Source organism: Corvus cornix, chromosome 2 (genome assembly GCF_000738735.6).
Source record: "Corvus cornix cornix isolate S_Up_H32 chromosome 2, ASM73873v5, whole genome shotgun sequence".
NCBI classification, from domain to species: domain Eukaryota; kingdom Metazoa; phylum Chordata; class Aves; order Passeriformes; family Corvidae; genus Corvus; species Corvus cornix.
In genome coordinates, this window is record NC_046333.1 from 106,097,411 (window position 1) to 106,119,659 (window position 22,249).

The following is a 22,249-nucleotide window of genomic DNA, read 5'->3' on the forward strand; positions in this document are numbered from 1 at the left end:
AGCGCCGCCCCGGGACCGCCCCCGCCGCGGCCGCCGGGGCCTGGGGCGGCTCGGAGGGGCCGGGATCGGGCTGGGTCGCAGCCTGGCTCTGCAGGATTCAGAAGGGGAAGCAGGCGGCCCGGGGTGCCTCAGCCGCCGCCGCCAGTGCCGGCTCTTCCGCGGCAGTGCCGCCGGCATCGGCCGCTCCACGGCAGGTGACATCTCGGGGCTCCTTCGCTTTGCCGGGAAGGCAGGGAGGGCGTGTGGGGTCAGATAGGAAAGGGACCCGTCCAAAATCGTAACAAGCAGCTGATGCAGGCATGTGGAAACTCAGTCAGTGCCGGGCAGGGAAGAGGGAACATGGGCTTCCAAATGAAGCAGTGGTTAATCAGCAATCTCTCTCTAAATCTTTTACGTGAGACAGAAGTTATCTGCTGTTACAAGGCATTAGTGAAGACCAGAGAGGAGTACAGGTATCTTTAATTCCCAAGAGAATTTTGGTCAGCTCCCTTTTGAGCTTTGTGTATTCTTGCTTGGAGGCCCTCATGTTCGCAAACTCAGATGCTCCTCCCTTCAGCTTCATAAAAAGACACACAGTATCTGCGTCTTTTCCTTGGCAAAATCCTAGGAGCACAGCTGATAACACGACGATCCTGGAGCTGAGCATCTGCTATTTGAGATGCATGCATGCACCACAGTACACAGAAGTACTTCACCTCTCCTTATTTTATGGCCCAGCTCCATGAACTGCTGAGAGAAGACAGATGTTGCTCAGTGAGACTCTTCAGTTCTTACATTACCTGTGTTTTCTTGCTATATCCAAATTTTAAAATCTAGAAGAAAAAAGAAGAAAAAAATATAACAGCACATAAGGAGATGTGGCCTTTTTCACTTGCTCCTCCTAACTAGGACAGAGCCTACCAGAGAGATTCTGCTCTGACATAAAGCATCTCGGTCCAAAATTTTCTTGTTCACCATGAAAAGACTAATAAGAGTGTATTGCAGATATCTGAAGAAATTTTAAAATACCTATTCTTCCTATATAGTCACCTATCCAAAGTTGAAAAGAGTGTGGGAATTGGTAAGCAAAGGCAGGGGTGGTCTGGGGTTTGTTTGTTCTCCCCAGAGCTGTTACAGAAACAGGAAACGGTGGAAACCTACTGTCATCAACACTGCACTTCCTCTGCTGATGGAGAACAACCATACCCAGGTTTTGGTTCTGACTTGCTGGGAGTATGTATGTGAGCTGTACATCCCAGATAAAAGGATTTATCATGAAGGGACACTCCAGTGTGAGAGCTGGAGTAGATAGCTTAGTTTGAGAACATGTAGGCTTCATCTACACTGGGAACTCAAGAATCTTCAGAGACAGTAATTTGGCTGAACTGACAACTAGATTTTAGGATGCAGAGGAACCTGCTACATCTGAAGGAGGAACTGGTTGTTGCTTGCAGCAGACTGCTCTTTATCTGAATCCTACCCCCTTTAAGATGAAGAATGCTTGAGTCACCCAAAATCTAGAGAAAATAAAAATCCCAATTGTCTGAGAAAGAAAAGGACGTAGCTTGTGTCCTTGTGTCTAGAAGACTTCTAAATGCATATCCACACATTTAACTGAAAAGTGGAAGGCGTGGCTGTTATGGTTAGAGAAAGACTTTGAGTCATACAAAACCAGTAGTTTAATGACTTGATCAACAATCAAGAGAGATTGAATGCATGAAAAAAGATCCAGACAAAAAGGTTGATGAGGTTTTTCTGGTCTTGGACTTCCACCTGCCCTGTGTTGGTTACTTACGGGAATATTACAGAGTCAGGCTAAACTAAAATAAATGACATGTACTGAGAAGGGCTGAGAGGTTTGGGTTTTTTACCGTGTAAACATGTTTCTACACTGACAACAGCAATAATGTTAATAACTTCCTTCTGCTTCAAGCAATCCCCATCAGATCCTCCAGTTCTGGTGTTGGGTTTTTTAAAGTCTTTAAAAGGTTGTCCTTTGGCCTACAGCACCTTGCAGAGCTGATAAAGAAAAGGCTGTATTCTGCTCATATTACTACCACTTCCAAGTGACTGAGTCATTGGAAATCATGCACGTGTGAAAAAACAAGGTGGTCACTATGGTGTTTTGAACACTTACTGCATTTTTTTCAGAGAAAGAGAGTCCTGCATTCCCAGACAGAGTTCCTGTTTGCACTATGCTCTCTTCTCTCCAAGTGCTTCATAATATTATTGCTTTAAACCAGCACTAATGGATTACAGATAAAGCAGAAATTAAAGGGCACAGGACTGTTCTTTCATACTGTCTCCCAGTTTATTTTGCTTATGCAATATTTACTAGTTGACAGAAGCAATTGAAGAGTCACAGTTTGATTTGCTTTTATCTCTAGAAACTATGCTGCACTATGTTTATGTTATCTTTTGTTAAGGGAGGTGGTTCTATGATCATTTGGGGTTTGGGACAGAATCATTATGTTCTTACTGACATTCCAATGGACAGTGGCAAGTTGGTCCCACTGCAGTTCTCTGTAGCCCCACTCTTGGAATGGATTTCAATGGGCAGCACCTCTGAGGAGGAGCAAAGTGACTTTTAACCTCAGAGCTTTAAATCTGAGGTTCTGTTTGTTTATTTAACTTTAGTATTCATCTAACAATGGGAAAATATCTTTGTGTCAGCATAAACAACTTGGGATACTTAAAAAGCTCGAAATCCATACATAAAACATCTGAAAAGTTTTCCATTAACACAGAGGAAAAGGCATCCAATGTTGGTGATATTTATTATCAGCAAGGGAATGGGAGAAAAAAAGTGCATTTGAAAAATTCAGTTCAGCATTTCTCAAAACTTCCTCATGCATATTATTTATTTGTCTTTTCTTAAAGTATGAATGAAGTCAGTGAAAATGCTCTGTGTTGGAGGCCCTTCAAATTTGAGATGGAAAAAGCCAGGCTGTGTTTATGTTTGTACTCTTGGTGCTCATGAAAAAATCAATAATTGTGGCATTAGAAATAGCTGCCTCTGTTGTCCCTTTCTTGAGCTTTGCTACTCTATTATCTCCATATTCCCATGCATCCATATATTTTTCTTCCATGATTCTCTTCACTCCCTCAAGAAGTATGGTGGTAAAATTGGAAGGGACGTAGGATTAAGAAGGAATCATTTGGGTCATGTGTTGGCCGATGAGAAACTCAACGTGACCTGGCAATCGCTTGCAACCCAGAAGGCCAACAGCATCCTGGACAGCATCAAAAGGAGTGTGGTCAGCAGGGAAGGGAGGTGATTCTCCCCCTCTACTTCATCCTTGTGAGAACCCCCCTGAAGTGCTGCATCCAGCTCTGGAGTCCTCGGTATGGGAAAGATGTGGACCTGTTGGAGGGCCACAAAAATGATCAGAGGGGTGGAGCACCTCTCCTTTGAAGACAGACTGAGAGAGCAGGAGTTGTTCATCCTGCAGAAGAGAAAGCCCTGGGGACACCTTAAAGCAGCCTTTGAGCACTTGAAGGAGGGCTACAAGAGAGCTGGAGAGGGACTTTTTACAAGGGCTTGTAGTGGTAAGACAAGGGGGAATGGCTTTAAACTGGATGAGGGTAGATTCAGAGATTTCAGAGTCATTGTGCATGTCCCATACCTGGAGGTGTTCAAGGCCAGGCTGGGCGAGGCTTTGAGCAGCCTGGTCTAGTGGAAGGTGTCCCTGCCCATGGCAGGGGGGTTCAAATTTGATGATATTTATGGTCCCTTCCAACCCAGACCACTCTATGGTTCTATGATAATTTGATTTAACGTCTTTCCTTAACTATGTTTCCTTCAATTAAATGTATTTCAATTCAGCAGATGTAGCGGGTATTGTTTTACTCTCTGTTTAGGTGATTGAAGATACCTTCAACAGCTGCTGCAACAGGAAGACTGCTCAGTATTTGTCTCCCTTGGGATGACTCTTGTAGGATCTAATCTGCATGAAATCTGCCTTTGACTACAGCTGGCAAACTGCTAAATACAAAATCATGGTTAATAAAGGATCAGACCAATTTGACTCATCATTGTAAAAATAATAAAATTTAATATTTAAATAATAGTGATGAAACTTCGTTTTGTGTCATCTAAAATATTCACAGAAGAGTTAAAATGAAGGGTAAAATTCTGTGATGTATAGCTGAGTGTAATTCTCAGAAATGTGAATTAATGTAAAATTGTTTTGTTCAGAAACCAGAGATCCAGGGCATGCTGAAAACTGTGGATATGAGACAGTACAGTATAAAATAAATGAGCAACTATATTGAGGGCATTTGTCTTATCAATTTTTCATCAAAAATATTACCAGAAGCTGCTACAGAACTCAGAGAATTTTTGTAAGAGTATAGTAGAGCTGGATGTTGAATCTATGTTAAATTTCCTCCTGTCTTCAAGGAAGATTTATTGTAGTAAAGCATTCTCAATTTTATTTACCTGTTTTCATTCCTTCATAATCACTTTAAAGAGGATAAAAGAATAAATAGTTGTATTTCACACAAAAGACCAAAACATCTTATGCTTTACAATCACGTAAAACCTCCCTCCCCAATGAAATAACTTCCATACACATTTGGTAAACTCTTTTTCTATTTACATCAGCAGTGTGGTCCCAGTTGAACTCAGTGCAGTCAGAAATACACTCAATGAATCTTCTTCCTTTAGGCAATTTCTTAGATTTTCTTTAGCATGTTAAGAGTGAAAATTGTTTATAAGAATTATGTACAGATTTTAATGAGATGTATTTTTAAAATGTTTACTTTATGCAAAGCATTTTGCCTTGTTTAGCAAAAGATTTCTTAATTTAAAAAAATTTCTAGCCATGTTTTTGATAAATACAGATTTCAACACGTCTATCAGTGTGTACTGCAAATATGACTTCTTAGAATTTAGGATTACATAATGTTGTGACTGGAACTATTTTCTTATGACAAAACATAGCAAATTTGGATTCTGCTTGAGTTGCTCAATGTTTGTTACTATTTTGGAGGATTGTTAAAATTAAACAGAGATATTTTGCCTGAAGTCATCTTTCAGGCATTACTTAGTGCATATTGAGTGCCTTTGTAATACAAGACAAACTTGTACTTGACACAGGATACTGTAAGCACATGATTAGCCCCATTGATTGAAACAACAATTAGCATGCACATAAGGTAGGAACATTCTTAAAATATCTTGATGACTCAGGGAGACAGTTTATCTTCCTATCAGTCTAAAAATATGACCTAGCTGGTTCTGATTACTTACAGGTAAGTATACATTTTTGAATCCTCTAAGATGCATTAAAGTGGGAGAATTTGTATAGATGTGCAAACATGAGTACGTGGTACTGTAGTGTGTATGCCCTAGATGACTACATATTTTTTAGTTATTTTATTTTATCTTTAAATATTTAAAACTTCAAGATTAACTTCACAGGTTTCTTGTTTTTTCTCCACTCAAAAGATTTCAGCACAGTAAAAACTTAAAACCTTAACCAAGAAAGAAGATTGTAGGATACTCATTATGGAAGGGTAATCGTTATCCTAAAACACTTTTTTCAACATGTTGAAGTTTTTAGCCACATCCATTCTTTTTTAGCAGATTTCCATAGTACTGCTTTTGTTTCACAGCAGGAAAATGAAATGATGTATTTATAATCTGTTCTCTGCTCAGCTGTTTTTCTTTTCTAGAAAAGAAGTAGAAGATAAAACTTAGGAAAAAAAACCAGTGCCATGGACACTGTGGGTTAACACATCTGTTCTAATTAACAGTTTCATAGAGAATGCCACTAGCATAGTGAAAACCAAGCCCACCAAAGCAATTTGCTCTGTTTCATGACAACTTGCTCACCATCTGGCATTAAAAATATTTTAATCTGCAGAAACTAGGGAAAAAAGCAATGCCAATTATTAATGACATTTCTGAAAATTGAGGAAGAAAATTGGATTGTGCCGGGGTAATCAATCTGGTAAATAAAGCAGAGGATGTAGAGTGCAACAAGTTCAGAAGACGAGTGAGTTTTAGCATTAGTGAGAGATGGTTCATGGCCGCGCGATGGCAGCAGAGGCTGCGGAATGAGGGTTGTTTTTAACACTAAAACAAGGATAAACTGGATAGGCCCTGAGGTTCCTAACTGGCACTTCAGGTTCCAGAAAATAGACGTTGTGTACATTTTCACTTAAAGAAATGGCATGTTCATCACACCAGAAATTTCTGTGGAGAGGGATTACATACTTTCCATTAAAAAAACCAAACAAAAAACCAACCAACATTTGGGGTGATTTTTTTTTTTCAGTAAGACAGTAGTTTTCATCTCATTTGCCAGTATTTCTGTCTTTCTTCCTCAGTTACTTGAGTCAGTTCCACAGAGAAGAGTAGGCCTATTTCGATAAAAGCAAGGCAGTTGCTTCCTTTTTCCTAATTTATTTTCCTGGTACTTTTGTCCACAGGAAAGAACTGTGGTATAAAACCGTTTTTGGGGAAACCAGAAAATGAAAATCTAGAATGCTTTCAGTTTTCAAGAGGAGGACTAAAAAACCGTGCTTGTTCTAAAATAAAGTCTTGAACTTAGGAAGCAGAATTTTTGGACTCAGATCAGTATAAATTAATAAGCTCTACCTCTGTAATTTAAAAAGAAAACCACCATCTGCTCATTATATCCAAACTAGATGTTCTTTTTCAACTCCTAGGAAGCTATTTATATATATACACTTCATATGACAAATTCTAAGAACTCAGGATTTGTGTAAGATAGTAAGCAAAACCTCATAATTCTGCAAGTTAAAAATTATCTTTCCAAGAAGTTGAGATTTTTTTTCTTCTGAAACATATAAAAGCAGGTCTTTCATATGGAACTCTTTCCTGCAAAAGGCACAGTCCCCTTTCTGCATTATGTGTTCCAGATACTATATTGCAAGTTCAGCTTTAATCAAACAAGACAGTCCAGAAAAACTTCTATCAATGCCTCTCTTCAATCCATGCAAATACTTATGTTGAATTTCCTGCTGGAGCATGACATTTTGTAGATCTGAAAGGCAACCAGGCAGAGTTTAGACAAGCAGCTTTCTGGATGGCTTAGATGGGCAGGAGCATGGGCTGGATGTTCTCAAAGTCCTATTTCCTGTGACTCTGAGAGCTGTCTTGAGGGTTGCCCTAGCCTCCAGAAGGGCGGCAGCTGCTCTTAGAAAAAGTCAATATACTTTCCAACAAAACCAAGGCGTTTCCAGGTTATGCACAGCACTGAATTCTGCACAGACTAGAGCTCTTCTCTCTTGGCCCCTCACGGGATTGCTCCAATATGGCAGGGAGTGGTGAGGAAGACCATAATCACCAGCTGGAGGATTGACCCAGCAATATATGTAATTTTAGGTAGCCAGAAGAGAACTTGCTCAGTAGTTAGTTTTGTGCATCCAAACTCCTGCAGTGAAGGCATATGAATGAGTCTTTGCAATTACAAGTGAGTTTGCCTAAAGCACTGTGGATTCCTTTCCTCCAGCCTGTGATTCAGCTGCTCTGTCACGACTACCTGAGATGTTCAAAGGCTCAGGCAGCCTTCACTGCCTCACAGAGCCAGCAATACTGTTCAGGTAAATAAGACTTTGGCAGATGAGCTTCGGTTGCTCCTGATGCATTACTGCTCTGCCAGTCTGAATAGTGGAAAAAAAACCCACAGTCCCATTCCTCTACTGGTCCCAGGTTTGAGGGGGATTATAATTTTTAGATTGTAGACCTCAACAGCAATGAAATAAATTGTCTACTAACTCTAGTAGTGAGGTTTTAGATGGCATTTCCCCCCACAACCTGAGGACTAACAGATAAAATTACCTGGAGTGTGAGCACGTGGATTCACAAGGGAAAGTCCTGTTTAACAAATTTGGTATCTTTTTATGATAAGGTCACACATCTAGTGGCTGAAGGGAAGACAGCGAATGCAGTTTTTCTGGATTTTAGTAAGGCTTTTGTATTGTTCCTCACATCATCCTTTTGGACAAGTTATCCAAACATGGGATGAGCTGGTTCACTATGCACTGGGTGAAGAACTGGCTGAAAGACAGTGCTCACAGGGTTGTGGTGAATGGAGTCACATCTGACTGGTTACTGGTCACCAGCAGTGCTCCTCTCCTCTCCTCTCCTCTCCTCTCCTCTCCTCTCCTCTCCTCTCCTCTCCTCTCCTCTCCTCTCCTCTCCTCTCCTCTCCTCTCCTCTCCTCTCCTCTCCTCTCCTCTCCTCTCCTCTCCTCTCCTCTCCTCTCCTCTCCTCTCCTCTCCTCTCCTCTCCTCTCCTCTCCTCTCCTCTCCTCTCCTCTCCTCTCCCCTCCCCTCCCCTCCCCTCTCCTGTCTCTCTTTAAAATGGCTGTTCTGTGCAATTAGGGGCAAATGCACATTTAGGAGATATGAGAGATGAGAACAGTCCTGTTGAGGGACCAGAGACTTGTTAGAGACAACTGAAAATCCACATGCATTTATTCTGTGTACAACCAGCCAGCCAGGGAGCTAACCCCTTCTGCCTCACAAAAGGCCTTAAGCCAACAAGGGTTTGTTTTTTCAGCTGAAAAATTAGTATGAGTTCTTTCCTTAAGGTGTTACTGTAGCTAGTTTCCCAGTCTAAAGAAAATGCTGATACATATCTGAAAATGCTGTATCTGTCACTTTACTTGTCACAACATATTAATTGTATCCAACTTCCTATGATATCTCTATCTTGTTTATACATTTGCTTGTTTTATTTATCCCTAATTTTACTTCAGCTTCTTTTCAAAACTCAAAGCTCTCTTTTTCCTTTTGCTATCACATTTTGATTCTTCTATCTACATCCTTCTGTGAGTCTCCAGTAGTCTTCAGGTGCTTACTCAGATTCTCTTGCTAATTATTCTAGCCCTAATGCTGGTATATATTCTTGTGGTTGATACCAAAAAAATATCAGATAGGACCACTAACTGTCCAACATAAGTTGACAAATCTTGCCCCAAAGCCATATCCTTTTCTATGCCCTGATGTCACTTTTTAAATCTCCATCTGAGAACAGTGTTTACTTCTTATTTTGAAGTCTAATTCAAATAAAATATTCAAGAGATGAGTACCTTTTTTCCTTACTGGTTGGTTAAACAGGTGCATAGAATATAGAATACAATGTATGATTCAAAGAGATTATACAATAAAATATTTGGGATTCTGCAAAACTGAATCATGTAGCCAATCACAATTTTGCACCTTCCACAACTATCTGGCCATATAGGAGCAGAAATGACAGGATATTAGAGAGCAGAAATCAGTCATGTAGTCACTGGCAAGTGAATGTATCAGATCAGTCTATCCAGCCTTTATTTTCTACCACACAAATAGAGTTGTGCAAGTCTCTGTATTTTGAGCTGGTAAAGAACTCCCTGTCAGCTATTGGGGGAGCATTCATATTCAGTCCATTAGATGCTGTGTTCCAGTTATTACCTATGTTCCTGTGTGTCTAAGACACCTCAGAAATAATCCAGGCATCTTTAGAGATTCTGGTTTTTGCAAGTAAATCATCTGATAGAAGAAGCAGGTGAGTAGGAGGAGAGGCAGGGGTTATTGTGATAGAGCATGAGTTGTCATAAGAATTATTGGGAGAGAAGAAGCTCCACAATAATATCTTCCCACATGCATTGCTGCTGAACTGCAGCAACAGCAGACTCTCTTAAGGTCTGTAATTTAGGATATATCCTTTGTGCAAAAATTAATGTAAGGGATGAACTTTTCGGATTCTCACCAGGAGAACTAATTCTGATCTCAGACTTTATTGGTTATTTCTGGCATACATTTCCTGATTACAAAAAGCCTTTTTAATCTAACTGTACCAGAGAGTAATAGAAAAACACGCTCTGAGTTATCCTTAGGCATGGGTGAACCTTATACTTGTCCATAACTATCAAAGCATGAAAAAGTAGAATGAGGCAGATGGGAAAATGATGCCCATAAGAGCTCAGCTAGATCCTTTGGTATACCAAGAAACCTCCAGAATTTCTGGGAAATTCTTCCATGTTCCAATGTAATAAGCTAGTACAAGCTGTGGGTAGCTTTTGTATACGGAGAAGCATCTGCCATAAAACCCACACTGCCTGGCAATTGCGTGGTATCTGTTAGGGTTTTGAGGTTTCCACTGCAGGAGCAGAAATCGGACACTGCTTGGGATTGCCTGTTGTCAGGACAAAATTTCATGTTTGAGGCAACATTCTTTAGCCTTAGCAGGGGTTAAGAAAGAGTAAATTATGTGAGGAATGTGGTGGCCTGGTGGTTACATGTTCATATTATTCTGCTGTATTATGTTTTGTAAAAAACTACATAAAAGAAGTCAGGAGATGACCTCACAGACTCTTCTAGCTGTATTAATAACCACAAAGGTGGAAGAAAGCACAGAAACAGTAAAAATACCCAGGGCATAAGGTAGCTGGGCTGCCTTTTATCAGCCATACCCCTGTTGAGTAAGAAATGGTTTTCTTTTGTTTGGTTCAAACTTGTCTGTCCTTTAAGATACATGCTTTTTAAAAGGTAACATTAAAAAAAAGGAGAGACAAAAGCAATGGAGGACCATTTTTGAAATGAAGAATCATGTTCTATAAAAGATTAGCAAGGATATGTAGAGTTAAAGGAAATCTTTGAGTGTCATGAGCCACACATGAGAAGAGGGTAGTTTATGAAGAATTGCATTGCAGGTACTGGCTCGAAGTTTGAGCAGGTACATCCCCTGTGAAGGGTGCCCCAAGGTGGGAAGGGCAGGTGGAGGTACTGATTCCTCTCTTTGGCAGACTAGAACACCAGCTTAAAATGCTCCTGGGCTACAAAAGTATGACCCCACCAGACTCACCTCAGTAGCATGCAAGACTCACATTCACAATTTGAAAAGAAAATGGGACTTGAGGACACAAAAGTAATTCAAAACTGAGGAAACTACTACATAGATTTAGAATCATAGAATTGTAGAATCATAAAATGCCCCATCCTTGGAAGTGTTCAAGGCCAGGTTGGATGAGGATTTGAGCAACCTGGTGTCAATGAAGACGTCCCTGCCCATGGCAGGGGGGTTGGAACTGGATGATCATCAAGGACCCTTCCAACCCGAACCATTCAATAATTCTGTGGTTTACCTAAGGTAGATCGCTCATGACTTAGTTGATACAATTGAATTGATAATCCCTCTGCCACTGAAGCACAGGAGATAGGACCAACTCGTGGATGGAGAAGGAGGAGGGCGGTTCGGGAAGCCCGGCCGCAGGAGCGGCTCCCGCCGCTGCCACCACATCATCACCTCAGGGCCAGGCGGGGCGGTGCCAGAGCTCTCGGCGGCAGGACGCCGCGATTCCAGAAGGAATGGCCAGGCTGGAGACCTGGAGAAGCCCCAGGCAGCCCTGCCGGCAGGGATAAACACCGCCCGCTCGCTCCGCCGCTTCCTGCCCTTCCCTCGGGCATAGCCCCGGGGCCCGTCCGGGCCAGGGCGAGCGGGGCAGTGCCCGCCGCGGCTCCGCAGGGGGCGCTCGAGCGACGCGCCCGCCGGGCGGCCGCGCATGCGCAGCGTGGCGGGGCGGGGGCGGCCCCGCCGGTCTCCCTGGAGCCGCCGCCGTCGCGGCCGCAGGTCCCGGATGTAGCAGCGGGAGCGGGGCTGGCGGTGGGAGGCACCGCTGGGGCCGCGGAATGGGCGCGTAGCGAGCGAGGAAGGAAGGGAGGGAGCGAGCCAGCGAGCGAGGGAGGTAAAGAGGAGAAGAAGAGCCGGACGGAGATTCCCGCCCGGCGCCCGAGGCAGCCGCCCCCATCGAGGTCCCTCTCCGCCGCCTGCGGGCTGCGCGCCCCCTCCATCCGCCTCAGGGCGCCGCCGCCGGGATGAGCAGCTCGCGGAACAACCGGGTGATGGTGGAAGGAGTCGGGGCCCGGGTGGTCCGCGGCCCGGACTGGAAGTGGGGGAAGCAGGATGGCGGCGAGGGCCATGTGGGTACCGTACGCAGCTTCGAGAGCCCCGAGGAGGTGGTCGTGGTGTGGGGACAACGGCACCGCCGCCAACTACCGCTGCTCCGGGGCCTACGACCTCCGCATCCTCGACAGCGCGCCCACCGGTGAGCACCGGGGAGGGAATGGAGGGACTTCCACCCCCACGGCGGTGGGTCCGGGGGGCAGCACCCCGGGGTGCTGGGGGGTCCCGTCCTGTGGAGCGGATTGCGCCCTTCCTTCCTTTTTTAGAGGTGTGCCTTTCCCTTGGATTTGGGCGGGGGGGAGTCAGGCACCTTCCCCCTCCCCGCGTGTGGATGTCTGTCTGTGCACGTCTGTGTGTGTGTGTGTACACACGCGAACTTGGGACAAATCTACGGCGCGGGGCCGCGGGAACAGGAGAAGCTGTCCCGGGACGGCTAAATTGGGGTGGACAAAGCAAAAGTGATCTGCCACAGACAGCAGGCTCCCGTTGTGCCGGGGAGGAGGTGGAGAGAGGGAACCGAGAGGGTGATACATCAGGGTTTGAGTTTGTTTTCACGCCCCAACCACCCTTCTTGAATTTATATTTCAGAGCAGTTTTGTGAAATAGTGATAGTCATCCTTGAATTAAGTATAGGGAGGATTGCAGAAGAGATGTATCATACCTTTTTTTTAAAGATTACAATAAGTAGTTGAAATACTGTGGTTTTGTGCCTGTAATCTGTATGTTGCCTTTTATCTGTATTGCCAGAACTGCTGTAAAATAGTAAAGGTACTAAAAAAAGTGCATTAGTTCATTCTTTTAATTACTTGGCTGCTTGATATTTATGCTTTAAATCCAGTCATTTTGGACAATGGAATTTGATCTGCACTGACATTATGCGGCAGTGTTAGTGTTGCAAACACTGCAGGGAAATGTTCGTTTTAGCACCTGTTTTTACATTGAAAACTCGCACAGAAAAATATAGATAGTGTTAAGTTTCATCAGAAATATTGTGAGATGACTTTTGGGCCGGTCACGCTTGCCTCAGTAATGAGGTGTTTGGACTGATTTGTTGAGGCACTTGGGCTGTACTGCTTTTGTAATGTGTCTTTCATTTAGAGCATGATGGAGAGACCATCTTTGTGCCAGCTGTGTAGTGTTACAGCAAGGAAAGTGATAGCAGTAGGATGAAGCTAAAAGACTTTTGAGGAGACAGAATCATGGAATTCATTATAATTAATTACAAAAAAAATTGCTAAGAAAAGAGCCCCAATTATTGCACGGAGGGGATGGATTTAATTTTTCAGTGTCTGGCTACCTTCCTCTCTGCTGGCATGATGATGATGTTGGTTTTTTTGAAAATCCTTTTGAAATGGGCTTTAAAACAAGAAAGAGGAGTCTTTCAAGTTGTTAGTCCTTGTCTTGCAAATGTTTATGCTTAAAACTTTTACCTGTGTTTGATGTCCTGTAGAAACCAGTGGGACTGCTTCTGCTTAGAACTGAAGTGTATGCATAAATGTTGCATATGAGCCTCGAATGCTTATTGTTCTAGCCCTGCCTGATGTATTTGCAAGCAGATGGTGTCCTCTTAACTGTATCCGGAAGCCTAGACTTAATACTCAGTTTTAAAACTGTCATGGGTTTTTTTCCAGTTTCTTGCTTTATTCCTTCTGATTTTCATTTCTGCTTATATTTTTGTATTAGAATTTTAACTTCTCTTTCAGATAGAACCGTGTATATTGTGTCACAGACATTGCTGTTGTCAGGCTTAGCAAAATGGTATTTCTCTTCCTGAGGTTTCTGATGAATTGTGCATCATCCTCATGGAACTGTTGTGTGGAGCTACCCAGGGTTGATTTTTTGCTAGAGGGAGTTGCTTTTGAGGCCCTTTTTCCCTGGAGATAGGAAGAGTAAAAAACCTGTAAAGTAGTAGGAACAAAAGGGTAAACTTAGTGGAGTTAGGCTGCTGTCAGTTTGGACTAAAATCCTGGCTTTGCTACTGATTCACTTTGTAGTCTTCTCTAAATCACTTCCCTTCTTCACCTTTTTGTAATAATTGATTTTTTCTCCACGGTTGTGACTGTCCATTGTTTTAAATAAGGGAGTGACTTTGGATGATAGGTTGATACTTTCTCTAGGGACATTAATGTCCGTGGGATTAGGTGACAGGAATTTCTTGTGGTAGTATTAATAATGATGATGTTGAGCAAGAAAATGTTATAAAATATGGGGCGGCTTTTTGTTTGATAGTACTTAGTGGAGTGCATGTCATGGCTCTTATAGTTTAAAATGAAAAAAATTCTCTGGTTCATAAATTTACAATCACAATGTGATCGTAAGTAAAAAGAAAAATTGGTTAATGCTGGGAATTCTTTTTATTAAATATTCAAAACCAGTCTTGATTATAGGTTCTTAAAAGTGGTGCTTGCAGTCAGAGTTGCTGTTTTGAGTTAGAGGCCTGTGCGGTGAGGAACAGTAGTGATGCATCAGGAACTTCCTGTGGTATAAAGTAATGTTTGAAGGTCATTCTGTTAAAAAAAAAAAAAAAAAAAGGCAATTGAGTTTGATACATGTATGTGCATATTTATGTGTATGCCAAAACTATGCTTCCTAGGCTTAAAAAATACACCATTTTTGTCTTTTAATGGTTGTAGGCTATTACCAGCATTTTGACACTATGTTAACGTCCTATACAACTTTAATAGCCTTAGTGCTAAGATACTAGGATGGTCTTCTTAAAATAAAAACTCATTTACATGAAGAGTGTCTTATAAGCTCTTTGCTCCTGTTGTAGTCATTTGGGTTATGAGGGACTTGTGTTAAGACGTTTGGGGTTGTTTTGGTTATGTCTACCAAGCTTGCTGTATTAGCTGCCCCTTGGTGTGGTCATATTTACATTGCCCCTCATTGCTTTAAGTGAGACAGAGCCAGTGAGAGGGATTGGTAAACAAAGGATTTGAAAAGAATCGAAATTTCACACAGAAGGAAAACTTCAGGTAGGTCCTGTGCAGTGGGCTCCTCAGTGGAGAAGGTCGTGAGATGTGATACATCAGTAGTGCAGTGTGTTTGGTTGATCATTTGCAAATAAATCCTGGTTTTTTGTGTAAAGTAGCCTTTTTCCTGGATATATGAGTCTTGAGTGTCCCCTTTTTTTTCGTAGTGTTGTGGAAAAGGAACAGAAAGGAGTAGTTTTCTGAGTTGTTGAAGAGAAGCAAGATGGTTATAAATCCAAGCTTTTTATTTAGAAGGGAAGGCAGCCTTTTGCCTGAGGTAAAGGCCAGACAAGTAGCATGTTTGTAGAGAGCACATCTGGCTATGTTCACATAATAGTCACGAGCATTACAGAAACTTTTTCCGTTTATTCTCTTTCTGAAGATTTGCTTTCTATAGAGCTTAGACCAGAATTCATTTGTCATTCATTTCCTTTTTTATACATTTGGTTCAAAGTAACAATACTATTTTCCTGCTGAAAATATTTACCCAATTGTGTTTGAATAAGGGGAGGTAGTGGAGGGGCTGGGGTCAGGAAATGGAAATATTGATATAGAATTATCCCCCAGCTGGAATGTGCATCAGTGCAGCGTGGAAAGCAGTATGTGGTGTATTCTGGTAATATTGAAAATTTAGGTGTTACCTGTGGAAGATGAGTGGCTTTCTGTACTTGCATTAATAGGTTTTTGTATCTGAAAAGTCACATAATTGATCATGAAGTCAGACATGTTAGAACATTTTAAAAGACAGACCACCTATGATTTATCCTGTGTATTTGTTTATTTGTTCTTTCTTTTAGCACATTGAGTGTAATTTATGGCAAATTGTCTTAGTCAAGGTTTTTTTAGTGGTTACTTATAAATACTTATAGGAGCCCTCACAAATTAAAAAATTTAGTAGCCTTCTGAGTAGTGGTACTTGGGAGGCATGTTTTTTTTTAATAAATGTGTTCTTTGTTCTTCCTGCCCTTCCCCCATGTCACGATAATCCTCTCCCTTCCTGTGTATCTTGTGATACCCTTACCAGATAGGACACATACTTTAGCAAGTCTGGCATTTTGTATCTATAATAGTAATTGGTCAGCTGGCTGCTTCCAAACCAGTGTATTTAATAGATGAGTTATGTTTGTGGGAACACTGATTGGAGTTTTCATGAAGTTTTTCAGAATCTAACTGGTTATCTCTAAGAATTCTTTGTTTTCAATTTATCTGGTGTCTGACTGTAGTGTAAAAATTGTCTGGGATGGAGGAATAGGAAGAACAAAACATTGTTACTGCTTTTTAAATTGGGGTGTAAACAAATTTTTTAAGTTGCTTATGTTATCCCTTAACTGATGGTAGTATTGTCGTTATGGTATGAAGGGATTTTGGCTTGTTACAGTTCTGTAGAGAGTAATGACTCCTTTGGAAACCAGATTTTGTTTGTTTTGAGAAGTAAGTGAAATCACTATTGGTGTCTTCTGTGTTTAACAGTGAGTGATGTGGATACCCCTCGTACATCTGATTTTACTGCTAAAATCCTTTTACTGGACAGCTGTATATTGCTGTCTAATTACCTTCAATACAAAATAACTATTTGTAACAAATTCAAATAGCAATTTGAGCAACATTGCTTTTATTTCCTTTTGCATCTGTAAGAGTGAGCATGGGTTTCCAAAACATGTGAAAGGCTGTAAAACTGATGTATAAATGAATGGTGACAGAGGAATGGTGGGCTAGGTAATCCAGGGAGGGTTTTGGAAGAGATGACGAAAGTGAAGACAACCATGGCATTCAGGTAGAGAACTAATATGAAATTCAAATAGTAAAAAGCATTAATTACAAGTGGACATCAGGAGTATTGGATTTTATGGTGTACTAAGGGTGAAGGGACATAAGGAAATGGTAGCTGTTAAAAAGTAATTAGGCATGGTGAAAGTACACTTCTCATTACCTGATTTGTTTTGGTTTTTTTAAGTGTATATGACACAAAAGCTGTTTCATTTTGAAATAGCCTGGTTCTAGGAAATTTTGAAGACTATTTAGAAGTTTAGTTTTTTTCATTATCTCAGTTTAGAGAGCTAAAGTGCTCTTTTTTGCATATCTGGTTAGCTACAGGGCTGCTGTTTGAATTTTGATGTTCTTATGGCACTTTAATTTATTCCAGTAGTTTAATGAAGGCATTCTTTCCTCATATAATCTTTGCAATGTTTGTGTTTCTCAACCTTTCTTAAACAACCTTCCTTTTGAAGAGTGGAGGAATTTATGTGACAGATTTTGCTTTTGGGTCAGGATTTTAATTTGGCTCCAGAGCCTACACTTGATCCAGTCTCCTGGTTGTTCTTATGTACTGTGCTTTGATTTACATCATGGATGGTTTTGGAGTGCGTAAACTGCTTTGCTTTTTGGTGTAAGTAAATTGAAATACATGATCTCAATGCTGATGAGCCTTCAGTCTGCTGGGGTAGAACCAAGCTAGTCTGAAACACAGGACATAATGTCTCCTTCCCTCCCCCTGAGTATCTGTAGTGCTGCTGTCAGCTCCTCAATGCTGAGTTTTGATGTGTACATGGCTAAGTAGCAGATGGAGACCACGGGCATACAGGTTGTCCCCTTGCTGCCCATGGAGGGCCACAGTGGAGCAAGGCTCCTTACTGCAGCCCATGGGGGAGCCCATGCTCGAGCAGTGTTTTCCTGAAGGAATAAAGCTTGTGGAGAGGACCCATGATGGGGCAGGGGAAAAGTGTGAGGAGCTATTTACAGACTGACCCTCCAGTCCCCATCTTCACCAAAAGGATTGTCAGGCACTGGAACAGGCTGCCCAGAGAAGTGGTTGAATAACCGTTCCTGCAAGTATTTAGAAGACATCTAGGCATGGTACTTAGGGACATGATTTAGTGGTGAGCTTGGTGGTGGTAGGTTAATGGTTGAACTCTATGGTCTCAAGGGCCTTTTCCAACCAAAATGATTATGTGATTTTAATTTACCCTGGGAATAAGCAGGGAGATAGAGGAGTTTGGAATGGAGTACAGTTGTCTCTGTGAAGAAGATGAAGTATAGGGAGAAGGTGTTTTAGTTTTTGTTTTCCTCACCATCCTCTTTTTTTTTTAAATTAGCTATAAATTTTCCCCAAGTCAAATCTTTTTTGCCTGTGATGGTAGTTGGTAAATAATCTCACTTTTAGCTTGACCTAAGTTGTTTCATTTTGTTTTCACTCTTTGTCCTGTTGAGGAGGGAGAGTGAGAGACTGGTAGGGTGGACACCTGACAGCCAGCCAAGGTCAACTACCACACTTGTGTACCTATAATATCTAGAAAAACTTAAAAATAGGTAAATTCTTTCAATCTTCTTTAACACGTATTATTGATCTAATTAATTTTGTTTGTATTATGACCATGAATAAGAGTTTAGTTTCACATTATGTGAACAGTAGTAGCACCTTGTTTTACCCTTTTTTATTAGCAGATGAAGTTTAAGGTCTCTTAGTCCACTGTCACCAGAAGCACACAAATCTACTTCTTCCTCCCAATGTCTGGTGCAGCAGTTAGACATTCTGTAACAGGATTGCTTGCCTGCTCCTACCCTGCAGTTCTTTGTTTCTCATGGCGATAGTGTTGTGCAGCACCTCAAAGAATGGGATTGGGAAACCAGTTCAGCTGAATATTTTTCCTCCTGACTATTTTCTGGCCTGGTATGTTTCTTGATGCAGTTTGCATCCCAGCTCTGCAAAAACCTTTTGCTCGCATAATGGAAAGAATGGAGCAGCATGGTCAGGTGAGGCATGCACTGAAGTGGGTGTTGCTGCTGGAATCGTGTCAGGGAACGGATTAAGAAAGGCCGTATCTATCAGGATGGTGTTTAGGGATCTGTGAGATCCAGATATGTCCCTTTAGATCAGACACTTCAAGTACAGACATGTACTGTTCTTTTTTTAAGTCCCAGACACTATGGTCAGTAAAATGACTTTTTTTTCTTGATCTTTCCTAAAGAAATTTTGCTGAGTTTTTGCATAGCAGCTTTTGCCTCAGTGGCTAGAATTGTTTAGTTTTTATTTAAGTTTACAGTGAGATGACCTATGTGTCACAATTGTGATGACCAATTGTGTCACACAATTCCTGATTATACCTCTTTTTGCCCTTTTTCCTGCCATTTGGTCAAGTGGAAGAATCTTACAGCATCCAATTCCTTGGTCCTTTCACATCCAGAATAAATGTATTCCTTGGCCAAATGTCTTTCCTGAAGTTCAGCAGGCATTGAAAAAAAATAAAATCCAAAGATGTGTAACTTCTCTGTTTCTATGTGAAATACCAATTTAGCAATCAGTTAGAAATAAAAGCAAAACAAATACCACCTCTCAACCCCAAGCACCGTAACTAGTTAGACTTTTTAAACAAGGTGACAAAAACACTAGCAAGATACCTCAGTGCTCTTAATGTACCCGCTCTTGAAGAATTTGGCTTTGAAGCCAAAAAAATAGTAAAATGCTTCAGTCCCCCGTGTGAGAGAGGTGTACTGAGAATCAAGTGAAGGGCTGCACTTGTGTTGTAAAGAATCTTAAGAGCATGTGGTACAGGAAGAGACTGAGGGGTCTTGGTGGTGCTTAGCCTCGAGAACAGAAGGCTCAGGGAGATCTTAAGAGTGTATATAAATACCTTATGAATGTTGTAAAGAGGATGGAGCCAGGCTGGTTTTAGTGGTGTCAGGTGAAAGGGCAAAAGAGGCATTGGGCTCAAATTGAAATACAGGAATTTCCACTGAAACATAAGAAGAAACATTTTTGTTGTAGGGATGGTGTGGAACATGCTGGAATATGCTGTGTTGTGGAGTCTGTTCTTGGTGGTGCTCAAAACCTTGACTGGATATGGTCCTGGGCAGCCAGCTCTAGTTTACCTTGCTTGGAGCAGTGGCCGTTGGAAGAGACAATTTCCAAAGGTTACTTCCAGCCTCAGCTGTTACGTGTTTCTGTGAAATGATCAAACAAGAAAGCATTTCCTTCAGTTTTGCCTTCCCAACTGTTGGTTTTTCTTTGCTACAGATGGCTTAGCTGTTGGATGTAAGTGACTAATAGCTTTACAGTGAATTTGGCAGTCATTTCTCAAAACATCCCTTCTGGGGGGGGGCAAAATCCATTCTTTTTCCTCACTTAATTTCAAGTTGATCTGGGTTTTTTTTAAGGGGGAGTGGGAAAATTCTATGTTACTCTTAGTGCTCATTTCTGTCTAGTGCTACAGACTGAATCCTAGTGCTTCTCTCTTCTATTGCTCAATTTTTTTCCAAACAGCAGCAGAATTTGATTTTTTTTTTTAGTAAACTTGTGGCTGTTCACTGAATTCAGAATTGGTGGATGGAAACTTTGTGACTGATCCTTTTCACTCTGCTGTAGCTTGGCAGAGCTCTAAGACTGCTTCAGTCTTGGGATCAGTTTTTGTGGAAGGCTTGGCAGAGCCCATGCTGGTGCGTTACATCTGGTCTGTCTCTGGCACATTCTTTCTAAAAACAAAACCAGAATAACAATAAAATGCTTCAAAAATGGTAAGAGATTTTCATGAAGCTAACGGCATCTATCCAAGAGAGCTTAATTTTTTTTCCTGTGTAAAAAAGAAGAGAGACAAGCACTCATCTTTTCTAGTGTACAAGATGTGTAAGTCAAACCAGTAATTTTCAGGCTGCCGCACACAGTTGAGCGCAGTAGTCTTTGTGATATAATGTGTGTTGATAGCCGTACTCCAGAGAGAAAGTTCTAGATTGCCCTGTGTATTTTGATAAATGCATTACTGACCCTTTAACTTGTAGTTAAAAGATTTCTCATTTTCTTTCTCTCCTTTGTATAGATGGAAGGAAACAGACATAGCTTTCTCAGTTTTTTAAGCTGAGAGAAGATAGAATATTTCCGGAACAGACTGACAACTGGAGATATGAGGCAAAGTCCTCTATCTTTTCCCCTCAGTGATATAGGCGGATAGGGTATCAGCAGCAGCCTTTCTTTGTTGTTAACTTTCTAGTATATGGTTTCAAATTGTAATGGTGTGCAACAGAAGTCTGTGTAGTGATGCAGCAAAGTTTTTAGGTTTTTTGTTCTTTTTGTTTTCCTTCCACAGGTATCAAGCATGATGGGACTATGTGCGATACTTGTCGACAGCAGCCTATCATTGGCATCCGATGGAAATGTGCTGAATGCACGAATTATGACTTGTGCACAGTTTGCTATCACGGGGACAAGCATCACTTGAGGCATCGTTTTTACAGAATTACTACACCAGGAAGTGAAAGGTAAAACCTAACTTTTTCCTCGTGAAATCAAGTAGAAACAGGTATTTGTAGTAAGCTTTTAAACTGAACATTTGGTTGCTGAAATTTGGATTAGGTAAGAGAGCGGCTTGAGGTTTGATTCTGTTTCTGGTTCTACCCCCTTGTGAAGGAGGATAGCTAGGATAAGTCTTTGGATCTTGGAAAACATGGAAATTTTAGGAAGAATGGAGTACAGGAAAAAATTAGGATATGATTATTCAGTTTTGCTTAATTTCCTTGAGGTCTTCCTAGTTGTTGTGTTCTCATATGGCAGCTTTAAAACAAAGGCAATTACCTTTACACTATATGTAATCACAAAAAGATTTGTCAGTGAATTTCTGAACGTGAAAGTTAATTAGGTTCAATAATGGTGTGGACAGACTGAGGGAAAATACCCTCCTTGAAGATTATGGAAAACAGAATGATCTGGAAATAAATACTTGGATTTGAATGCTTAAACTGCTCACTACAGGAAGCAGAGAAAAGATACTATGAAGGGTTGTTCTACCCTTGCCTTGGTTTTCATGTTCTTAAGCATCTGTTATCATCTCTCAGTGGAAAACGCTGAACAAAATTGCATTTAGTGTGTTCTTGCATAGCTGTTCTTGACTTTAAACAACTTATCTCAATCCAAAGCCCCTCTCTGTCATGATTTATCTACCACATAAGTGAGAACAGTGATATTTGCCTGCTGCTAAATACTTGGAGATCTATGGAAAAGCGCTGCGTCAAGGCTACGTGCTCTGGTGTCACCTCTGTGATTTGTTTCCTGAATGTTCTTTCATTAAATCATCAAAATCTTTTTTTTTTAGATATGGTACTTGTTTGAATGTGACACGTGTAAGACAACACTTGTATATTTTTCTTGGAGAAGTTAGACTTACAAGTATGCTGTAAATTAGTAATGTGCTTTAATCAGTTCTTTTACAGTTAAGGGAAGTGGCTGGACCACACAACCTGAGGTCTCACATTGTGTCTTGTAGGGTCTGTGTTTATATTCTCAAGTGTTTGCTTAAAAGTTTTAACTCTGGCTCAGATGCCCAGGTCAGTGGCTTAATCAAAATGTAAAAACTTTGTTGTTGTTGTTTGTTTTTGTTTCTGGTTTTTTTGT

General features: G+C 41.2%; 1 protein-coding gene and 1 long non-coding RNA gene across 2 annotated transcripts in view; both read left to right on the top strand.

Annotated features, from left to right (window-relative positions):
- The first annotated feature begins 17 nt into the window (after positions 1–17).
- Positions 18–4,837, top strand: LOC109144207. Its single transcript, XR_002044810.3, has 2 exons — positions 18–194; positions 3,841–4,837. It is a non-coding gene; the product is annotated as an uncharacterized LOC109144207 (long non-coding RNA).
- A 6,692-nt stretch (positions 4,838–11,529) lies between these two features.
- MIB1 (MIB E3 ubiquitin protein ligase 1) overlaps positions 11,530–22,249 on the top strand; it is a 78,388-nt gene continuing 67,668 nt past the window's right edge. The window contains 3 exon segments of the mRNA XM_039548257.1: positions 11,530–11,970; positions 11,972–12,044; positions 20,949–21,120. Coding sequence (XP_039404191.1) covers positions 11,815–11,970; positions 11,972–12,044; positions 20,949–21,120 — 401 coding nt within the window. The 5' untranslated portion in view covers positions 11,530–11,814.